The 21418-nt window shown below is 44.1% G+C and overlaps 1 protein-coding gene across 6 annotated transcripts in view; it reads right to left on the bottom strand.

The window, feature by feature from the left end:
* The window catches only part of lrrc45 (leucine rich repeat containing 45), a 47680-nt gene that overhangs the window by 18259 nt on the left and 8003 nt on the right, over positions 1–21418 (bottom strand). For 5 of the 6 annotated variants that reach the window (XM_083933023.1, XM_083933022.1, XM_083933024.1 and 2 more), the window contains exons 5-13: positions 14807–14985; positions 13733–13861; positions 12961–13073; positions 8706–8764; positions 8395–8472; positions 7049–7184; positions 6544–6621; positions 814–925; positions 655–725 (exon numbers count right to left, since the gene is read on the bottom strand). In XM_083933023.1, coding sequence (XP_083789149.1) covers positions 655–725; positions 814–925; positions 6544–6621; positions 7049–7184; positions 8395–8472; positions 8706–8764; positions 12961–13073; positions 13733–13861; positions 14807–14985 — 955 coding nt within the window. The remainder of the gene's footprint in view (positions 1–654; positions 726–813; positions 926–6543; positions 6622–7048; positions 7185–8394; positions 8473–8705; positions 8765–12960; positions 13074–13732; positions 13862–14806; positions 14986–21418) is intronic. The other variant, XM_083933026.1, reaches the window with a different exon arrangement.

Here is a 21418-nt window from a genome sequence, read left to right as displayed (position 1 = left end):
TCACAACCTGCATGCTAAACTGGCATCCTGCAGTCCAGACATGTCACCCACTAAGAATTGTTGGTGCATTATGAAAAATGAAATACAACAAAGGAGACCCTGAACTGTTGAGCAGCTGAAATCCTTAATCAAACAAGAATGGGAAGACATTACATTTTCAAAATGACAGCAGTTGGTCTCCTCAGTTCCCAAAAGCTTACAGATTGTTGAAAAAGAAAGAAGAGGTGATGCAATTAGTGGTAAACATTACCTTGTCCTAACTCTTTTCAAACGTGTTGCTGATAAATTCTCAATGACATTATCATTTTCAAAAACAATTATATTTTTCGGCTATAACATTTAAAACAGGTTCCTGTTTCACTGTCAAGTTCAAAATAATACAGCCCATAAGAAGCTAGAATGAACAGGCTGCATATTGCTTTAGCAAAGTTCTTAGAGCTGCAATAATGATCGAGGGCCACTGAAAGTAATTCAACAGTATTCTCCCCTGGAATGCAAAACTGTGGAGACATCTACTAGACTACATGTGGTGTCTGAATTAGACTGTTTTTTATCTCTCTTAAAATAGAATTGAAATAAAGATTAAAAAAATCAATATACAGCTGATTCCAAACTTTTGACTGATAGTGTATGGGAGAAAGTTCCTGAGAGCACCTCCTTCTGTCTGAGACCGTCCATGTCCTGCAGAACTTGGTTGGACCTTCGCTTCTCTATATCCAGGCGGTCTGTCGGAGAGTGACATACAGGAAATATTTGCTGGGTTTCATGGGAAAAAAGACATCTTCTTTGTACATGTCAATAAGGATGTGTTACCTTCTGCCTGTGCTAGTTGCAGCTTCAGCTCTGCCGTGCTGTTGGTCAGCTCCTGCTTCTGCTCAAAGATCTGCTGCTGCTGAGACTTACACCTGCGCTCCATCTCCTCCACCTGATGCACACACAATAATTAGGCTCACATCTAACAGTAGTCATGATGTAACTTTTGTCTGTGTGTGTGTTGCTCAGCATCGGAATGTACACTCAGCGGCCACTTTAATGGGGTACATCCATCCAATCCATTTTGTCAGGCTTCAGGTAATTTGTTTGTGTTTCGAGCCATGGTGATCCATCCAATCAACATCCTTTAAGGGCCTACTGGCAGTTACATGGAGAGGCGAACACTACTTTAAAACAACAATTAAATTAAAAGGCTTAAGTAAGGAGAATGATTTAAGTGACTGAACTTGGCATGGATGTTGCAAGATAGGTTGGTCTGACTATTTCAGAAATTGCTCACCTACTGGGATTTACAAACACAACCATCTCAAGGGTTTACAGAGAAAGGCAAGAGAAAGAGAAAAGATCCAGTGAGTGGCATTTCTCTAGGCGAAAATGCCTTGTTGATGGCAGAGGTCAGACTGGTTTGAGCTGATAGAAAGGCAATAGTGACTGAAATAACCCCTCGCTACAACCAAGGTAAGCAGAAGAGCATCTTTGAACTTTGAGGCAGACGGGCTAAAGCAGTAGAAGACAACACCAGGTGCCACTCCTGTAATAGAATATTGGAAAACCATTGTCTGGTTTGATAAGTCTCAATTTCTGCTGCGATGTTCAAATGTTAGGATCAGAATTTGGCGTAAACAACATGAAAGCATGGATCCATCCTACCTTGTATCAATGGTTTAGGCTGCTGATAGTGGTGAAATGGTGTGGGCGATATTTTCTTTCTTTTCTTAGTACCAATTTGGCATTGTTTAAATGTCTTAGGTGCCTCAAGGGGCGGTAACCCTTGAACACCGTGGTGGACACCGGTGGTCAGGGAAGCTGTCCGACTGAAGAAGGAGGCCTTCCGGGATATGCTATCCCGGAAGACTCCGGAGGCAGTTGCAAGGTACCGACAGGCCAGAAGCTGCTGTGTCAGAGGCAAAGCAGCGGGTGTGGGAGGAGTTCGGAGAAGTCATGGAGAAGGACTTTCGGGCGGCACCAAGGTGCTTCTGGAAAACCATTCGACATCTCAGGAGGGGGAAACGGGGAACCGTCCAAGCTGTTTACAGTAAGGACGGGACGGGTGGTGGAAGAAGCACTTTGAGGAACTCCTTAATCCGACTAACACGCCCTCTTTTGTAGAGGCAGAGCTGGAGGCTGATGGGGAATCATTGTCAATATCCCTGGCGGAAGTCACTGAGGTAGTCAAACAACTCCACAGTGGCAAAGCCCCAGGGGATGATGAGATTCGTCCAGAAATGCTGAAAGCTTTGGGTTTGGAGGGGCTGTCTTGGTTGACACGCCTCTTCAACATTGCGTGGAAGTCTGGGACAGAGCCAAGGGAGTGGCAGACCGGGATGGTGGTTCCTCTTTTTAAAAAGGGGGACCAGAGGGTGTGTGCCAATTACAGGGGTATCACACTACCCAGCCTCCCTGGTAAAGTCTACTCCAAGGTGTTGGAAAGGAGGGTTCGTCCTATAGTCGAACCTTGGATTGAAGAGGAACAATGTGGGCTCCGTCCTGGACGTGGAACAACGGACCAGCTCTTCATTCTCGCAAGGATCCTGGAGGGGGCCTGGGAGTATGCTCATCCAGGCTACATGTGTTTTGTGGATCTGGAGAAGGCATATGACTGGGTTCCTCGGGAGATACTGTAGGAGGTGCTGCGGGAGTATGGGGTGAGGGGGTCACTTCTGTGGGCCATCCAATCTCTGTACACCCAAAGCGAGAGCTGTGTCCGGATCCTCGGCAGTAAGGCCAAGGGTGCGCTTTGTCACCAATCCTGTTTGTGATTTTCATGGACAGGATATCGGGGCGTAGTCGTGGTGGGGAGGGATTGCTGTTCGGTGGGCTGAGGATCTCGTCTCTGCTTTTTCGCAAATGATGTGGTCCTGATGGCATCGTCGGCCAGTGACCTTCAGCACTCACTGGATCGGTTCGCAGCCGAGTGTGAAACGGCTGGGATGAGGATCAGCACCTCTAAATCTGAGGCCATGGCTCTCAGCAGGAAACCGGTGGATTGCTTACTCCAGGTAGGGAATGAGTCCTTACCCCAAGTGAAGGAGTTCAAGTACCTCGGGGTCATGTTCACGAGTGAGGGGATGATGGAGCGTGAGTTTGGCTGGAGAATCGGAGCAGTGGGGGCGGTGTTGCAGTCGCTCTACCGCACCATTGTGACAAAAAGAGAGCTGAGTCGGAAGGCAAAGCTCTCGATCTACCGGTCAATCTTCGTTCCTACCCTATGGTCATGAAAGCTGGGTCATGACCGAAAGAACAAGGTCGCCGGTACAAGCGGCCGAAATGGGTTTTCTCAGGAGGGTGGCTGGAGTCTCCCTTAGAGATAGGGTGAGAAGTTCAGCCATCCGCAAGGAACTTGGAGTAGAGCCGCTGCCCCTTAGCGTTGAAAGGAGCCAGTTGAGGTGGTTCGGGCATCTAGTAAGGATGCCCCCTAGGCACCTCCCTAGGGAGGTGTTCCAGGCACGTCCAGCTGGGAGGAGGCTTCTGGGAAGACCCAGGACTAGGTGGAGAGATTATATCTCCACACTGGACTGGGAACGCCTCGGGATCCCCCAGTTGGAGCTGGTTAATGTGGCCTAGGAAAGGGAAGTTTGGGGTCCCCTGCTAAAGCTGCTGCCCCCGCGACCCGACCCCGGATAAGCGGATGAAGATGAGAAGAGAAAGCAATAATTGAATTCAGGCCTTGACTGTTGGCATGCATGAAATATTTGGTGCAGATTGGATAATGAATGAAAGTTACAACAACTTTAATGACAAAGGCTCCAGTTTGACGCTAAGCTACAGCGATACAGAGCAAAAACCAGAAAAAGTGCGTTTGATCAGACATGTCTTTAGATGATACTGGCCGGTTTTGAAGACAATTGTGTTAAAATCTCCAGGAGGAGTTAGTTAAAAAAAATGACATGCAAAAGTGGAAAAAGGACCATAGCATAGAAAATGGCCGACTTCCTGATGAGTTAAGGATATCGCTCCAAGAGGCTTTTTTTCTTGTCTGGAAGAGTATTATATGCCCACTGATTTCGGTAAATGTAAGTCAATCGTGGAGTATGGGCTGGTTCTAGCGGGCGCTAGCGAGTCAGTTTGCCACACCCATTTCCAAAAACAATGAAATACGTACATTTTCAAGAGGAAAAAAAGAATAATGCTGGGCCTGTCTTCCTAGATTGGAATTGACATGTTTTTTAAGGAATATCAGCATATCTATATTTTCAGGAGCTGAAATCTCTGCACTTCACAAATGACTGTATTTACACAGACATGAATATCAAGGCTTTTTTGAGCCTTATACTACTTTTGATCATATTCGGGATATGGTGTTTACATGAGCACAGAGAAATCGTGTTATTCATATTCCACATACACATATCATTCTGCAGAGGCGTTGTGTTTACAGAAACACACCAATGTCGGGAAATATGAAACACTACACTATACTATTTGGCAACCCTGACTGCGGCGCATGCGCATTGAGAACACATGCAGTGTTCATGCTTCACAACAGCAACAAACTGCTCCAGGAGACAAAACACAAAATCTACTAGCTTCGAAATCAACGTTGTTAGCTAAATGGGGATCACACTTACTTGCATAGAGGGAGTTTAGCTTCAAAAACTCTGATGTTGCTCAAAAGACGGCAATCTGCAAACTATGCCGGAAAGCGGTTGCAGCTATCTACAACAAACTTGTTTTCACTATCTGGGAATTAACCACCTCACAAAAATAAGAGAAAGAAAACATACTCCGCAAACTTTGGCAGCGTCATTGAGCAAGGGATTGCCTTACCTCACAAGAAGTACAATAGATGGCAAGCAAAAACAAAAGCTGTAACCAATCTTTGTGCAATATTTGACACTTGAAGCCTGGATCTGGAGACTTAGTTTTGTTCCTGCTTATGCTGTATGCTGCAAAATTCACTTGCACAGCACAGCAGTAAAATGTGTATCCACACCCTAATGTTCATGCATTGTAGTTTAAATATGAGTGTTAACATAAGGGGGAAGTGTCAAGTGTTAGTTCAATATTTTATGAAGTTAATCCTATAAGCCAATTTGAAATGGTTTACGTATACTTGCACTGATTGATCTCAATACTTGCACTGGTGATTTCAATGTTTTTGTTCAACAATGAACGGGCCCTCAACCCCAGTGCGCAACTTTTGCAATGCTTCCTGCATCCCCAGTATGGCACTAGAGAGCACATACCGAAGATGCTCTGTATCAAGTGAAAAACGCACATTTAAAATGTATGAAAATCGGATGAAGTTTGCCATATTAGACTTACTTCCTTTTGCCAGTACGTGGTGCTGTGGCTGTTGGTCAAAATGTGCATGTGGTTTGGACAATTTATTCGGCTGTGAGTAGTTGACCAGGACTGGCCAGCTAAGGTACCCTCAAGAAAACATACTCCGCGAACTTTCGCAGCGTCATTCAGCAAGGGATTGCCTTACAACCAGAAGTGCAATAGATGGCAAGCAAAAACAAAAGCTGTAACCAATCTTTGTGCAATATTTGACACTTGAAGCCTGGATTTGGAGACTTAAATGGTTTATGTATACTTGCACTGCTTGATCTCAATACTTGCACTGGTGATTTCAATGTTTTTGTTTAATAGTAATAATGGATTGGATTTATATAGAGCCTTTCTCAGTACTCAAGGTGCCTAACAGAGTCCAGGTTCCATTCATTCACACAGACTTACATGGTGCTGGTAAACCACGATAGTAGTCACAGCTGCCCTGGGACAGACTGAATAAAAAAGCGTGGCTGCTAATCAGCGCCTACAGCCCCTCCGACCACCACCTCAAACATACAGCAGTCAGACACAGTCACACGAGGCAAGTTGGGTGAAGTGTCTTGCCCAAGAACACAACGTCCATGACACAAGTAAGGCAGGGCGGGGATCGAGCGTCTGGTGGCCGGGATTGCCATTGAGCCGGGCCGGGCACAGCCCGAAAAAAGCGACGGCCCACCACTCGCAGGAGGACCCGCTGGGGTCTAGTTGGCTGATGCTGGCTCTGGGGACAATATAAGCATTAACATCTAATATACTATTAACAACAGCGAGCTAGTATAACCAGCCTTTAATGCTTTAAAAAAAATATTTTTGAGGATGAAAAATATCTGCAATTATTGTTATCGGCAAAATCCTACAAAATATTGGGATACTGATTTTTGTCAATATCGCGCACCCTTAACTACCTCTTACATTTCCAAAAGACAAAACTCAGTTTCTACTGTACAACACTTCAGAAAGTGAAACGTTTTTCCCTGACGCACCTGTGATTTCAAACAGGCTGGTGCATCCTGCTGTTGTCGCCACCATCTTTGCACGGCTGTCTTATGACAATCTAAACTTTCCCCAAAAATAAATTTGAAAAAAGAGCCACCAGGTGTTGAAACTCATCATTATTCAATTTTCATACATTTCTGATAAAAGTCTGGCCAAAGGTACTAGGCTAACACTGGGCAGCCAGGTACTAGCAAGGTGTATCTAATAAAGAACCTGCTGAGTGTACAATTTTATTGCAAATCAACACACATAAATTCACACAGATATTGTTCTTACTTTATTCATTAGTTTGACGTTAGTTTCAGTCAGGTGTCGGATCTCTCTGAGGAGCTTGCCCTCTCTGAGTGCACTGTCCTACAGGATGGCAACACATGAGGTACATTAATTTGTGACAGCAATATCTCAAATAAGCTTAAATGATTCTGATGTGACTTTGAACATGTTTGCGTAATTGTTTATCAGAACTAATTAGATTACTGAGCAGATTGTAGTGGGAAACAAACAGCAGTTTTTGAAACAATGGACCTGGACTTGCTAGATGATTCTACATGCTTTGGTCATGTTAGGCTGTGCGTTGATTACAAAGAGATGTTCTTCTTGGTATCGCAAAACTGCACAATAGTCCATATGTGAATTGAATAACTAAAAAATGAATTAAAAATTGAAGATATGAAAAAATCAATGTGTGAAATAATTGAAGAAAACAAAAATGTTATTACCTGTACAAATTTTATTTGAGGTGAAAATTAATTAAAGTGTCTCTCCTCCCAAGTGTATGTACCTCTTGCTCTTTCTTCCTCTCTCTGCTCTGCCATTCCCTCTGTTTTTCTTTCTCAGCCTTCACTTGTGTCAGCAGCTCTCCCATGTTGTTCTTATTCTGCTCAGAGAGGGTGAGGGCAGCCTCTGTCATGTGTAATCTGCACAAAATCACATCATGTGATCAGAGTTAGTGCTTCTTACTATACTTTAAGGTAACATCTTTTTTTGCTGCATGTGCCACATTATTCCATTTTCATTTTACTACAACATTACTACCAAGAGGGTCTTTGTCACCTTTGTGAGAAGATGTAACGGCAGATAAGTAATATTTTGTTTACATTTCAGTCTGTCTTATCAACTAAATACATTTTTATGTTAATGTTTTAACATCAACACTACCTTCAACCACCATGTCTGTAAAAATGACTGCATCTACTGTTAATAATTGTATGCACACATTGGCACCAGCGTGCATGCTGGTGCCAATGTGTGCATTATGTGTATGAATCTTAAGTTGTTGCACTACTACCTATGGTTGTACTCTGTGCTGACACAGTTGGACCTGCGAAACACAATACCACTCTGAAAGGGCTAGGTGAGACACAAAAAAAAAAATAATACAGTTAGTTGTGCTTTTTAGAAGGGCTAAAAGATTTGAGTAAATGTGCTACTTACGATTTAAATGTATTAAATTGGTGGTCCATCAAGAATCGTGTAATGTCACTGGAATTGGCACAGACTACGTAATTTTTGGTAGCAAGCGCGCAAACGCTTACGTTAGTTTAATAAACTGTTTTTTTTTTGTAAATTTGGTATTGACCTTCCCAGCTGCTGAGCTCCCTTCCTCGTCACAGATGACATGACATGTTTTATTTTCAGGTGCTGTATCCTCACTGCGGTGCTCCTGTACCATGCCATTGCACCTAACACTTTTTATTTGCTCCACTATTGTTCACGCGTGCAAGGCTCGTTGTGGGCGTGCATTAACCTGTCGGCGTCTGTAAACAGTTCTGCGCCTGCAAGTGATGTTTTAATTGCGCGACTAAAATCAATATCTATTTGCGTGGCAAACGCTTTTAGTATTCAATTTTTTTTTATTGATCTGTTGTTGCAGCCAAGAGTCAACTATGCATGTGAACCCAAAGAATCTATAATTGTTTTGTTCAAATGACCATCCAGCGATTTATTCCGGACTGAGGGCGCACTCACACAAGCATGATTCACAGCTATGAGTGTTTCAGGACGGCTGAGTCAGTGGAGAAGTCTAAGCATATACTGTAGTTCTTACTGTAGTCCTTCAACAGCTACACACAGATGGTGCTATTCGTAATATTGTGAACTTTGAATGAATGGAAATGAAGTGGTTACTTGGCAATGAGAGAGTTGACAGCTGACTTCCTCTCATTAAGAGCTTCCTGGAGTTGGCCTATCTGAATGCAGGTGACCCTAATCAAACAGAAAGGAGGTAACAAGGTCATTGACATGAGGCCATGGATACAAAATGTTAGTGACTGTTACATACATATTAACATAATGAGAAATGTGCTGCCTATATAAGTTCTAGATCTCCCTGGGTTTAATTCCTATCCAGTGCAAGTATTACAGGCTGATATGGGGCTTGTACCTCTCAGTTAGCTATGGTTATAGCAATGACAATACACAGTAACACCTCCACTCACCCGTTGGAGCATCCCATCTCCTCCCTCTGCCTGTCTATGGTTTTCATCAGGCTTAGGAACTAAAAGAGATTTGGAGCAACCACAGTCAACACCACAAACTTTATCCTAAATCGGCATTACTTAATAATGATAGCTGAATAAGTGATATACCCCCAAAAATCTTGTATCATTAAAGGCCCAAAATGTATTTTGAGTATTAAACAAAGGTGTAGGCTATAAATGCAGCTGCAAAAAGGTTTGGAGGTCACTTCAATGAACGATGCTGTCATTTCTCTGGATGTTTTAAGACTTATTAGCATGAAACATTCTAACTGAACTGCTTTTATTTTACTTCAACAAATCAGAGGCCTCTAGATTAGTCTTCATTTTACTTCACAGCCATGCCAGCAGCTCTGTGAGGCTGTATTTAGGTATAATTAACCATATTGACTGTCGTAGTTTAGCATCGTAGCATGTTAACATTATATATTCAGTCATTAGATCATTACCACAAAACAGCGAGTACAGCTGAGGCAGATGGAAATATCAAAGGTCAGGGAATCATCACAGACTTATTTACTTACTCCTCTTCGCCCTGTATGGGACATAAGGCTTCAATGAGCATTCTACATTGCATTCTGTCCCTGGCAGCAAGTTGTGCCTCCCCCCATGACAAGTTCATCAGTTCCAGCTCTTGTGTAACAGTTCTGCGCAAGGTGGCTTTGGGCCTCCCAGGATTTCTTTTACCTTGTGGTTAAGGCTACTTTTGTGATGCGGTCCTGCTCCATCGTCTTAGCCATCTTAGGTGTCTGTGCGTAATGTCCTTGGCCCCTTTCTGTTTGAAGCTCAGGACCTTTTGTGCTTTTTCAGAGTATATGGTCTTGATAGCATTCCATTTGCTGTGTATGGTGGGTTCTTCTTCCATTTCGAAGGAAGCCTCTGGCGTGTAGAAGCGGTTTCTGAGATCCAACAAAAACTCAATTTTTCTATGGATACTGGAGTTTTGCAATGTCCAGTTTCTTCTGCAGGTGGTCTTGTGGGATTGACTTCTTCAACTTGAGTTTAAGGGTGGCAGCGATTAGGTAGTGGTCGCCATAGGCATTTCAATTTTATTTATAGTGGCAAATCATAACAAAAGTTATCTCAGGACACTTCAAACTAGGTAAAGACCACACTCTATTGTTATTGCATTTGCACCCTGGTAGGCAGTGACCTAGACCATTTACCATTAATGATGATGTGGTCAATTTGGTTGATGGTGCTACCATTAGGTGACTGCCATGTGCGCTTCTGGATGTTCTTGTGTGGGAAGATGGTACCGCTGATGACCAGGTTGTTGTTCATGCATCTTTCGCCACATCCATGCCTACCCATTGCAGTCTTGTTGGAATTGAGAGAGACACCTCATTTCACTACGAAACCTAAATACATCTGCTGTTGTAGCAAAATGGCTAATATCACTCATATAATTTTTTTGAATATATATATTAGGGGTGGAACAGTTCACAAAATCCACTGTTAGGTTCATATCACGGTTTTGGGGTCACGGTTTTTCGGTTCGGTTCGGTTGTTTTTTTCTATTTCTTTTAGATTCTAAGAATACCATGTATCAGATTTGTAGCCTAATAATTAAAAAAAAATTGAATCAGATATTCTTAAGGACATGTCATGCAATCATGCAAAAACTGAAATAATAAGGCAGCTTGCTTAGGGATTACTGTAACAATCTTAGATGAAAGTGAAGTGAGATTTTGAGACAGTAGGAGAGATATTGCTGCATTTAAGCATTTATATATTTAGTTGGCAAAAAGGTAAACAATTGTTTGCCTTCTAGGTAAGAATATAAACACTTTAACATTATCAAATCTTAGAAAAAAATGAAGAAAATATGTTTTCTTTCACTAAAATACGCAAAAAAGCAATCACTGAACTGACTGAATAAAGGCTACATCAGGGTTATTCAATTCATTTGGAAAATGAATGAGGGGCTGTAAAAATATGAGCATCACATTAATGGATATTGTAAAACAATGCAGCGACATAGGAGTGCATACAGTATATTGTCTTTATTTTATCAATGTAAATATTAGTCATAGGCCTCAAAGTGCAACAAGCTTGTCAAAAAACAATCCTTGTTAACCAGAGGTTTATACTCAATTATTGGACTAATTACAAGTTTGAGGTTCTTCTCCTTTACTTGAGTATTTTATTTACATGCTACTTTATACTTGGAGTGCTATACTGGACTACATTTATCTGATTACTTCAGTAACCCACCTGGACAGACCGGGAACCACAGTGAGAATCTTGTTCATGGACTTCTCCAGTGCGTTCAATATCATCCGGCCCGCACTGCTGATGCGTAATCTGACGGCGATGCAGGTGCACCCTCCCCTCGTTTCCTGGATTACGGATTACTTAACGGGTCGACCACAGTACCGTATTTTTCGGATTAAAAATCGCTCCGGAGTATAAGTCTCACCAGCCGAAAATGCATAATAAAGAAGGAAAAAGTCGCATTTTTTGGGGAAAGTTATTTGATAAAATCCAATAACAAGAATAGACATTTTTATCTTGAATGGCAATTTAAAATAAAAATAGAATAGAGAACAACAGGCTGAATAAGTGTACGTTATATGACGCATAAACAACGAACTGAGAACGTGCCTGGTATGTTAACGTTACTTATTACGGTAAGAGTCATTCAAATAACTATAACATATAGAACATACTATACGTTTACCAAACAATCTGTCACTCCTAATCACTAAATCCAATAAACTCTTCTTCCTCGGTGTCACTTCTGAACAACTCCGCCAAATCCAAGTAGCAGGTAGCATCTTTTTTTTCACAATGCACTTCTGCCATGTCCCGCCCCCGCCGAATTTTGATTGGTTGACGTGTGTGTGTGACGATTGCTGATATACGCCTAGAGAAAGAGATAAATAATAGTCCGGCCTATTTGATATTTTACGGTATTGTTAATAATTTCACACATAAATCGCTCCAGAGTATAAGTCGCACCCCGGGCCAAACTATGAAAAAAACTGCGACTTATAATCCGAAAAATACGGTATGTCAGACTGCGGGACGGAGTGTCTGACACTGTGGTCAGCAGCACTGGAGCTCCACAGGGAACTGTTCTTTCCCCCTTTCTGTTCACCTTGTACACCTCAGACTTGCAGCTCCTCTCTGAGTCTTGCCAGATCATCAGGAAGGCTGGCTCCGTCCTGGAGGTCAAACTGGACTCTCTGGTGGCGGTGTCTGAGAGGAGGTTGCTGTCTGCTAACCAGACATAAACGATTGAGAACAACAACAGAGCGGAGCCTAGCGAGCTGTTGCCAAGAGGATTCAGAAACCCACGAAGAACAGCGTAGCGGGAGGGTGCGTAGCGGTGTGGCTGTGTGCCTACAGGGAGAGCGTGGACTAAGTCTCGCAGCGAGCTGGAACTTGACGCGCTGAGATGTAGCACTGAGATGCATAAGAGAGAGGACAGCGGTCATGAAGTCTTACGCTACGTTGCACCTCATAAACCGAACGTGTACCGGACTGTGACATGCGTACTGAATGGGAAGGATTTTTTCCGTAACCGTTCCACCCCGAATATATATAAATATATTATTTATTTTTTCTTTTGGAAGAGGTTGGTTAAGGCAGCAAACGTGTCTTGCTTAGGCGACTGCCTAGGCTGTAAAGTGCTGCAGGGAACCCTGAGGAAAGAAGAAAGCTCTCTCATGCCATATTGGATGCATCTGTTGTGCAGGAATATATCTCTACAGGAAATAAATCCAATCACCGATCAGGCAGGTCGCATTGAAGTGTAAAGTTTGGACAGACACCTGATTTCCCATCTAGCCCATCCGATTACAAAAATTTGCACTGATAAGTGTAACCACAGCCAAAGTCATAGATAGATTCGTCTTGGGACAATGAACATTTGTACTGAATTTCATGACAATACATCCCATAATTGAGATATTTTACGGAAAAAAAAGTCAACCACATAGTGATGCTAAAAGAAATGGCAGGGGATCATCCCAGTCAGTAGAATACCCCCTATGAGGACCTTGACTGTCTGAACAAATGTCATGGAAATCCATCCGATAGCTCCAGAGTTATTTTCATCTGCACCTACCTACCTACCTAAAAACCTCTGTGACTAGCTGCATGGCCAGATTCTCAATGGCATAAGTGATTTTTTTGTGATTTTTAAGTATTCATCCACCAGTGTTCTTGTTCTGAATCAGAATAATTTGATTCTTCAGTGTGAGGTTACCTGTTGGCCTTTCTCCTCCTTTAGTGTCTGAATCTCCCTGCTGAGGATCTGGCTCCTGCTGCAGCTCTCTCTCAGGGTGGACTGTCTGTCTGAGTTATGCACTATGGTCTGCTCTGAAAGGGTTAAACAGGTAGTAGGGTAATGAGTGCAGAGAGAGAATCATGGATCCAGAGCGGAGGACCATGTGCATGTCAATAGGTATCACTGTGATAATCTGTACCACATTCAAATCAGTCCATATTCGAATAGTGTTAATACCTTCCCATCAATGAAAGCTGTAAACACATTATTCAAATTGACTGTGGTAACAATAACAGATGTTACTTATTGATGCATTACTTCCTCTGAATATACAGTATATCCAAAAACGGTATCCCACCAGCAGCTGTCCTTATGGTGTATGTCTTATGTAGCGAAGGATGTGATGACATCATGCAAAGAAAAGCTTGTATCATATGAAAAACGATTGCCTCTGTTAATAACATTACTAATATTCCATGCTTTTCATCAAATAACTTTTTGGTCACACTTAGACTAAAAGATCCTGGTTTGAAAAAGCTTAAAATGTTTGTGAAGGTTTCACTTCCCTCTAGAGGTATCTCAAGAAAGATACCTTCTAGAGGGAAGTGAGAAAAGTTTTTTGCAATTCTTTTATGGTTAAGGACCCATACATGATGCAGCTGTGTGTGTGTTGTAGAGGGGTAAGTAAGTTATTTTTAACGCAAGTTACAAACAATGAGCACACATGCTTAACCATGTACTGACACCTTACCAAGTGCTTTGAGTGTGTCACTAGGTATATTGTTTCCTGCCATCTGCATCTGTGCTATGCTCTTGTTCTTCAGTAGAGCCTCCAGTAAAGTCCTGCCACCCAGCATACCAATGTTGTTCCACCTCAAATCTGTAAACACAGTCAGTGAGAAAGGCTACAGTGGACTGTGTGGCAGTTAAGCGATATACACCAGAATACAGCAAGAATATGCTATTTACAACTCCAAGATGTGGATCAGATTTATCATTCTGCATGTTTGTTAATCCCAAAAGCAGACATTTTCCCTGATTAGTACAGACTACAGAAAACAGGCATGGTCTCACTGTATGCCACTGGTTGCTGTGTGTAGAAAACACACAATCATTGTTATTCACTGCGTGTACATTGGGTATACCTGTTATTCAGTGCTCAGGTATATAGCTAGGAAAGTGGTGTTTGACCACAGAAGGACAAGGGTAGTGCTAAAGTTTGTTTGTCATGCTGAAAGCTCGGTTTTATTGATGGAAACTGGTAACTTGACCTTATCACATTTATGCACAGTGGACGCAATAATAAGGATGCAGGTTCTGTACTGAACGCAACACACAGCAGGTAGTGTCTGGTACCATCAAAGCAAAGTAAGGCACCAGCCAGGTTACTCGTTAGACCACAGAAGGACAAGAGTAGTGCTAAAGATTGTTTGTCATGCTGAAAATTTGGTTTTATTGTTGGAAACTGGTATCTTGACTTTATTCACATTTATGCACAGTGGAAGCAATAAGAAGGATGCAGGTTCTGTACTGAATGCAAAACACAGCAACGGTTGATTTGTATACCTAATTAAATTATTGTTGACTGTTCATAACAAAATAACAGTTTTAGGACCTCAATTTCAAACTAAATATATTGTTTGATTGCATACAGAAACCCTCTGTGCTTATGCTTGGTGCAATCATATGTACTTCAAAGCTACATGGACCACTAATTTAATTAAGTTATTTTAATACATTTAAATTGCACAGTAGCACATTAACTCAAATCTTTTAGCCCGAATAACAAGCAAAACAAACTATTATTTATTTTTCTGTGTCTCACCTAGCCCTTGCAGAGTGGTGTTGCGTTTAAGGGCCACAGCAAGCTCAGATGCTCCATGGTGGTTGATCTGATTGTTGCGCAGGTCCAACTGTGTCAGCACGCTGTTGGAGGCCAGACCCTCACAAAAGAGTGAGAAGGCTTCGTCCCACACCCCCAAAGCATTCCACTCCAACACCAGCCTGCAAACAGCAGCTCAATTTAGGATTGGATGTGGCTTGACTAATCAACCCGACATTCTTGAGTTCTTGAGCATAATTCATATGGGCTGGATCATGTATTTTATTAAAAGGCATGATTTCTTTGCATGGCTCTGTGTGTGACACACATGACATATGCCTTTTGCACTTTTTTTTTTAAATCAGGTAACTACACTGAAACTGTTGCCCATAGGTGTGAATGTGAGTGTGAATGGTTGTCTGTCTGTCTCTATGTGCCCTGCGATAGACTGGCGTCCTGTCCAGGATGTACCCCGCCTCATGCCCGATGTCAGCTGGGATCGGCTCCAGTGGGGGGTGGGGCTTATATAAATGTCATAGCTCCTGAAGACTTTGTGCTATTGCAACCACATTTGGTGGACATGTGTAGGTGTAGATATGTCTGAGTGGACATCACAAAGTTGGTGCCATTTGGCCAATTGATGCATTATAACCAAGGAATCTCTGTCTGTCAGTGTATGTATTCATTTATAAAACGGATGGCCCGAATCAAGCAATCTGATTGGTTGTTAGCCGTGATATAGTTCCTGTATATCACGGCTATTTCTTGTCACAATCACTCCATTTTCATCTTTGAATACATTGTAGGGACATATTTATAAATTGATTGGTTAGTCTTATTTAGTACAACGTATTTATAAAATGATTGGTTATCCTTTTTGCTAACAACACTGACTGGAAATGTCAGTCAGCTGGGCCTATGTGTTGATGACAGAGAGCTAACTCTACATGTTCACGGACACAGTAGCTAAATCTGTCCACAAAAAAAATATTCCCTGATCAGGCCGACGATAGCAGAGTCGTCAGAGAACTTTTGTAGATGGCAGTGAGGGGATTGGTGGTAGAAGTCTGCGGTGTACAGGGTGAACAGGAAAGGAGCCAGGACTGTTCCCTGTGGGGCCCCCGTACTGCAGATAATTGTGTCCGACACACAGTCCAGAGTCCTCACATACTGTGGCCGGTTAGTAAGGTAATCCAGGATGTGAGGTGCTGGTTCACCCCTGCCAGCTCCAGCTTGTCCCCCAGAGGTGCAGGCTGGATGGTGTTAAAGGCACTGGAGAAATCAAAAAACATGATCCTCACAGTGTTTCCAGCCTTCTCCCGAGGCACCCGCTCATATGCCTTCTCCAGATCCACAAAGCACATGTAGACTGGATGGGCATACTCCCAGGCCCCCTCCAGGATCGTTGAGAGTGAAGAGCTGGTCCGTTGTTCCACGTCCAGGACGGAATCCACATTGTTCCTTTTCAATCTGAGGTTCGACTATAGGATGACCCCTCCTTTCCATCACCTTGGAGTAGACTTTACCAGGGAGGCTGAGTAGTGCGATACCACTGTAATGGACACACACCCTCTGGTCCCCCTTTTTAAATAGGGGAACCACCACCCCGGTCTGCCACTCCCTTGGCTCTGTCCCAGACTTCCACAAAATGTTGAAGAGGCGTGTCAACCAAGACAGCCCCTCCCAACCCAAAGCTTTCAGCATTTCTGGACGAATCTCATCAACCCCTGGGGCTTTGCCACTGTGGAGTTGTTTGCTACCTCAGTGACTTCCGCCAGAGATATTGGCAATGACTCCCCATCAGCCTCCAGCTCTGCCTCTACAAAAGAGAATTGTTGGTTGGATTAAGGAGTTCCTCAAAGAGCTCCTTCCACTGCCCGATTACCTCATCAGCTGAGGTCACCAGCGTCCCATCCTTACTGTACAGCTTGGACGGTTCCGTTTCCCCCTCCTGAGGTGTCGAATGGTTTTCCAGAAGCACCTTGGTGCTGCCCGAAAGTCTTTCCCTGAACTCCTCCCACACCCGCTGCTTTGCCTCTGACACAGCAGAGGCTGCAGCCTTTCTGGTCCGTCGGTACCTTGCAACTGCCTCCTGAGTCTTCTGGGATAACATATCCCGGAAGGCCTCCTTCAGTTGGACAGCTTCCCTGACCACCGGTGTCCACCACGGTGTTCAAGGGTTACCGCCCCTTGAGGCACCAAAGACCTTGAGGCCACAGCTCACAGCTGCAGCTTCAGCAATGGAAGCTTTGAACATTGCCCAGTCCGTTTCAATGCCACCAACCTCCACAGTGATGCCAGAAAAACTCCGCCGGAGGTGTGAGTTGAAGATCTCTCGGACAGGGGCCTCCTGCAGATGTTCCAAGTTCACCCGCACTACTTGTTTTGGCTTACCTGGTCTGTCCAGAATCTTCCCCCATCCTCTGACCCAACTCATCACCAGATGGTGATCAGTTGACAGCTCTGCCCCTCTCTTCCCTCGAGTATCCAAAACATACGGCCTTAGATCAGATGATATGATCATAAAATCGATCATCAACCTTTGGCCTAGGGTGCTTTGGTACCACGTACACTTATGAGCATTATGTACGAACATGGTGTTAGTTATAGACAATCCGTGACTAGCACAGAAGTCTAATAGCAGACGACGGCTTGGATTTAGATCAGGGAGGCCGTTCCTCCCAATCACGCCTCTCCAGGCGTCTCCATCATTGCCCAGGTGGGCGTTGAAGAAGTCTCCCAGCAGAACTATAGAGTCCCCTACTGGAGCCCCATGCAGGGCTCCATTCAGGGTCTCCAAGAAGGCAGAATACGCTGAACTGCTGTTAGGTGCATATGCACAAACAACAGTAAGAGTTTTCTCCCCCTACCACCCGCAGGCGTAAGGAGGCGACCCTCTCGTCCATTTGGGTGAACTCCAACACCGCGGCACTCAGCCAGGGGTTTGAGAGTATCCTCACACCCTGGGCAACTCCAGAGAAGAAAAGGGCCCAACCCCTATCCAGGAGTACGGTTACACAGACTGTGTGTGGAGGTAAGCCCCACCAGATATAACTGGTAGCGCTCCATCTCCCACACAAGCTCCGGCTCCTTCCCCGACAGAGAGGTGACATTCCACGTCCCCAGAGCCAACCTCACCCAGTGCACCCGACCCCAGCGATTCCTCCTTCTAGTGGTGGGCCCACAGGATGGAGAGGAAGGAGTTGCCAGAATTTACAGATCTGATTTAGTCCAGGTGGCTGATTGAGGCTCTGACGTAGGTATATGAATTGAAAAGTCTTATTGCCGTAGGCAGGAACGATTTCCTGTAACGTTCCTTAGAGCAGCGGGGTTGGATCAGTCTGTTGCTGAAGCTGTTCTTCAGTGTGTCAAGTGTCTTGTAGAGGGGGTGAGAGGGATTGTTCATGATTGCTAGCAGTTTTGCCAGCATCCTGTCCTCCACCACCTCCTCCAGGGTGACAAGCTTGGAGCAAACAACAGACTCTGCCATCCTAATCAGTTTGTTCAATCCGTTGGCATCTGCAGCATCTTCTTGCACACATAAAAAGACCTGGGCCTCCACAGGAAGTAAAGTCAGCTCAGGCCCTTCATGTAGATGGCCTGTGGGTTGGTGGACCAGTCCAGTTTTTGACACCCAGGTACTTGATGCTGACTGAAGAGGGCAGGGGCTTGTTCCCCCTAAAGGCCACCACTCGTCTTCTCCATGTTCAGCTGCAGGTAGTTCTCCCCACAGCACTTCACAAAGCGGTCAACCAGGACCCTGTACTCTGCCTCCCCCCTATCCTAAACACACCCCACAATGGCCGTGTCATCAGAGAATTTCTGCAGATTACACGACAGTGCAGTACTGAAAGTCAGATGTGTATGTGGTGAAGAGGAAGTGGGACAGTACAGTTCCCTGGGGGGCCCCGATGTTACTGATCAGATGACCAGCCACACAGTTCCGTAATCTCACAAACTGTGGTCTGCCCCCCAGATAGTCATCGACCCATGTTGAAGGCGCTGGATAAGTCGAAGAACATGATTCTGACAGAGGAGTTGGGTCTGTCCAGGGAAGAATACGCCTTCTGCATCACCAACCCCAACATAGGGTTGATATGCAGACTGCAGGGGGTCTGGCGATGAGCACACCAGCCTTCTGAGGTGTGCAAGGACCAGTTTCTCCATGACCTCTATAATGTGAGAGGTCAGTGCCACCGGCCTGTAATACTTTAGTGCAGCAGGGCGTCCTTTTTTGGGCATGGGGGCCAGGCAGGATGTTTTCAAGAGCACTGGTACTCTCTGAAGGCATAGGCTCAGGTTGTAGAGGTGTTGGAGAACTCCACAGTGCTGGCTGGAACATGCCTTTAACACATGAGGGCTGATGCGGTCCGGTCCAGCAGCTTTCCTCTGTTTGAGCCTCTCCAGCTCTCTCCTCACCTGGCTGGATGTGATGTGGAGTCCAGACTGGGGGATGGGGGATATGAAAGTGTCTGAGGTGGATGTCAGCCGTGAGTTATGAGTTGGAGGTGACGAGGGTGGCATTCCCACCTCTCTGCTGGAAGCGGGTGATCTCCCTCATCCCACTCCAGACATCCCTGAAGTTGTTCTCCTCCAGTTTGGGAGTCCATCACTTTAATATTGCCATAGTCTGTAACCATTTTATAAAAGCAATAGCGCACTTTAGGCTGTGGTAAATTTGGATTATATCAAAGCTAAGGGGCGTTGTTCGGCCCGACTCAAAGCGGGAAGAGTTAAATCAGTAGCCTAAAACTGCGGGAGCTTTTTACCTTGTGATGATGATGTGCACATTGGAGCTGTGTGTCGGAGCTTGTTGTGCCGAATGTTACAGCTGTTCACATCTTTAAAACCATTGAAGGCTCGGTGCCAGACCCCACGATTCGCTACTAGTGGATAGAGATGCTAAGTCATGTCATGGAGTGGTTCCATAGTGACTACCAAGGCTGATGAAGACATACGAGCACTGGAAACAGCTAGTAAATGGACTCTAAGTTACGATTATTTTTTCCAAGTTCATATTAATTAATATTTTATGAAACAAAAATGCAGTTGCATACTAAAATGACCCCATACAGCAGTCTCCAGCTGATATTATGACCAGATATTAAAACTTAAAAAAATGACATGACTGCTTCCGTCTGGTGCGGCAATGCTGTAGTAGCATGTTTGTTTGTTTTTTTAAATGACCAAGGCACAAAAACGTATATCTTGTAAAAAAAAAAAGCAGTGAGCAAGATTAGAGAACACTTTCAGATACCTCCCAGATATTGGTGTTAATCTGGTACCTGGTGAAAATTGACTTAATTGTTGGACACACCCTATTTATCTGGCAGCTCTCTTGGTTACTTTGCAAGATGGCAAGGTGCTGTAAGGGGACTGAAACCTCGAGACAGCAGGATGTCCAGATGATGGCAAATGGTTGACCCTCTCAACCATCAGAGAGAGGTTGGGTGTTCACATTCTGCGATTTCAAGAATATTTAAACACAGGACACAGATTAATCTAAGTCCTTCAAAAAGGCCGGTCGTCCACATAAACAAGTGCACGAGAGGACAGGATTACGCAAAGACTCTCAGTGGGGAATAAGTTCAACACTGCAGCTGGAATTGCTCGCCAGTTCAGTGCTTGACAGGGCAAGAATCTGTCTCGGCACACAAAATGGTTCCCTCATTCATTCACTCACTCATATAGTGTTTATTAAATAGTGAACTCTATAGGGGATTACCAAACAAGATTTCCGACACTACACTGGAATTTTCAATCAAATGGTTGCGTCAGTAGATGCACTGGATATATGTTAGACGGAAGCGGGTGCATTCAGCATCATGTAAACAAACAGAGCTCTAAACCTGTTTTACAGTGTTTATAATACAAACTGGGCACTCAGGAGGACAGTAAAAGGTTGTACTGAAATTTCAATGGTGTTAAGTGTGGCTTTGTTAACAATGGTTGTGTGTCCCATTTGCAGGCTGTAAAAGCCCACGGTACATTTATTTCACGAGCGAGTAACAGCAGTAAGTTCAAAAAATAATGAAAGGCTGGAATTGCCTTTGCTGAGGAGCATGTTGTGTGGACAGAGGAGAACGGGTCCAGAGTGTATTTCAGTGATGAGAGTAAACATTATGTTGGGCATACGACTAGGGAAAGAATGAAGTCAGTTAAATTTGGAGGAGGAAGTGTCATGGTTTGGGGTATGTTTTCTGCAGCAGGAGTTGGGCCTCTTATACAGCTACATGGTGGAGTGAATGCAACTGTTTACGTGAACCTCCTTAGGCAAGATGCAATACCTCCACTGCAATTGTCTCCCAATCAGCCCACAATTTCTAGACATTAAGACAATGTCCCCTGTCACACTGCAAAATAAGTTAAGCAGTTCCTTGAAGCTAAGATTATTGAAACTATGGAATGGCCAGCCCAGAGTCCAGATCTAAACCCCATAGAAAATCTCTGGAAAATCCTTGGCAAAAAAGTAATGGCTAAGAGACCCACTACAGTTACTGAACTGTGGAAGAGACTGAAGAAGAACTGACCAAGATCACACCAGAGCAGTGTGAGAAACTAGTGATGTCCTGTGGGCACAGATGTGCTGAAGTGATTCAAAGCAAGGGCCTCTAC

Source organism: Echiichthys vipera, assembly GCF_963691815.1.
Source record: "Echiichthys vipera genome assembly, chromosome: 18".
Taxonomy (NCBI): Eukaryota; Metazoa; Chordata; class Actinopteri; order Perciformes; family Trachinidae; genus Echiichthys; species Echiichthys vipera.
Note: the sequence above shows the minus strand (reverse complement) of the source record. Positions and strands in the feature narration are given on the sequence as shown.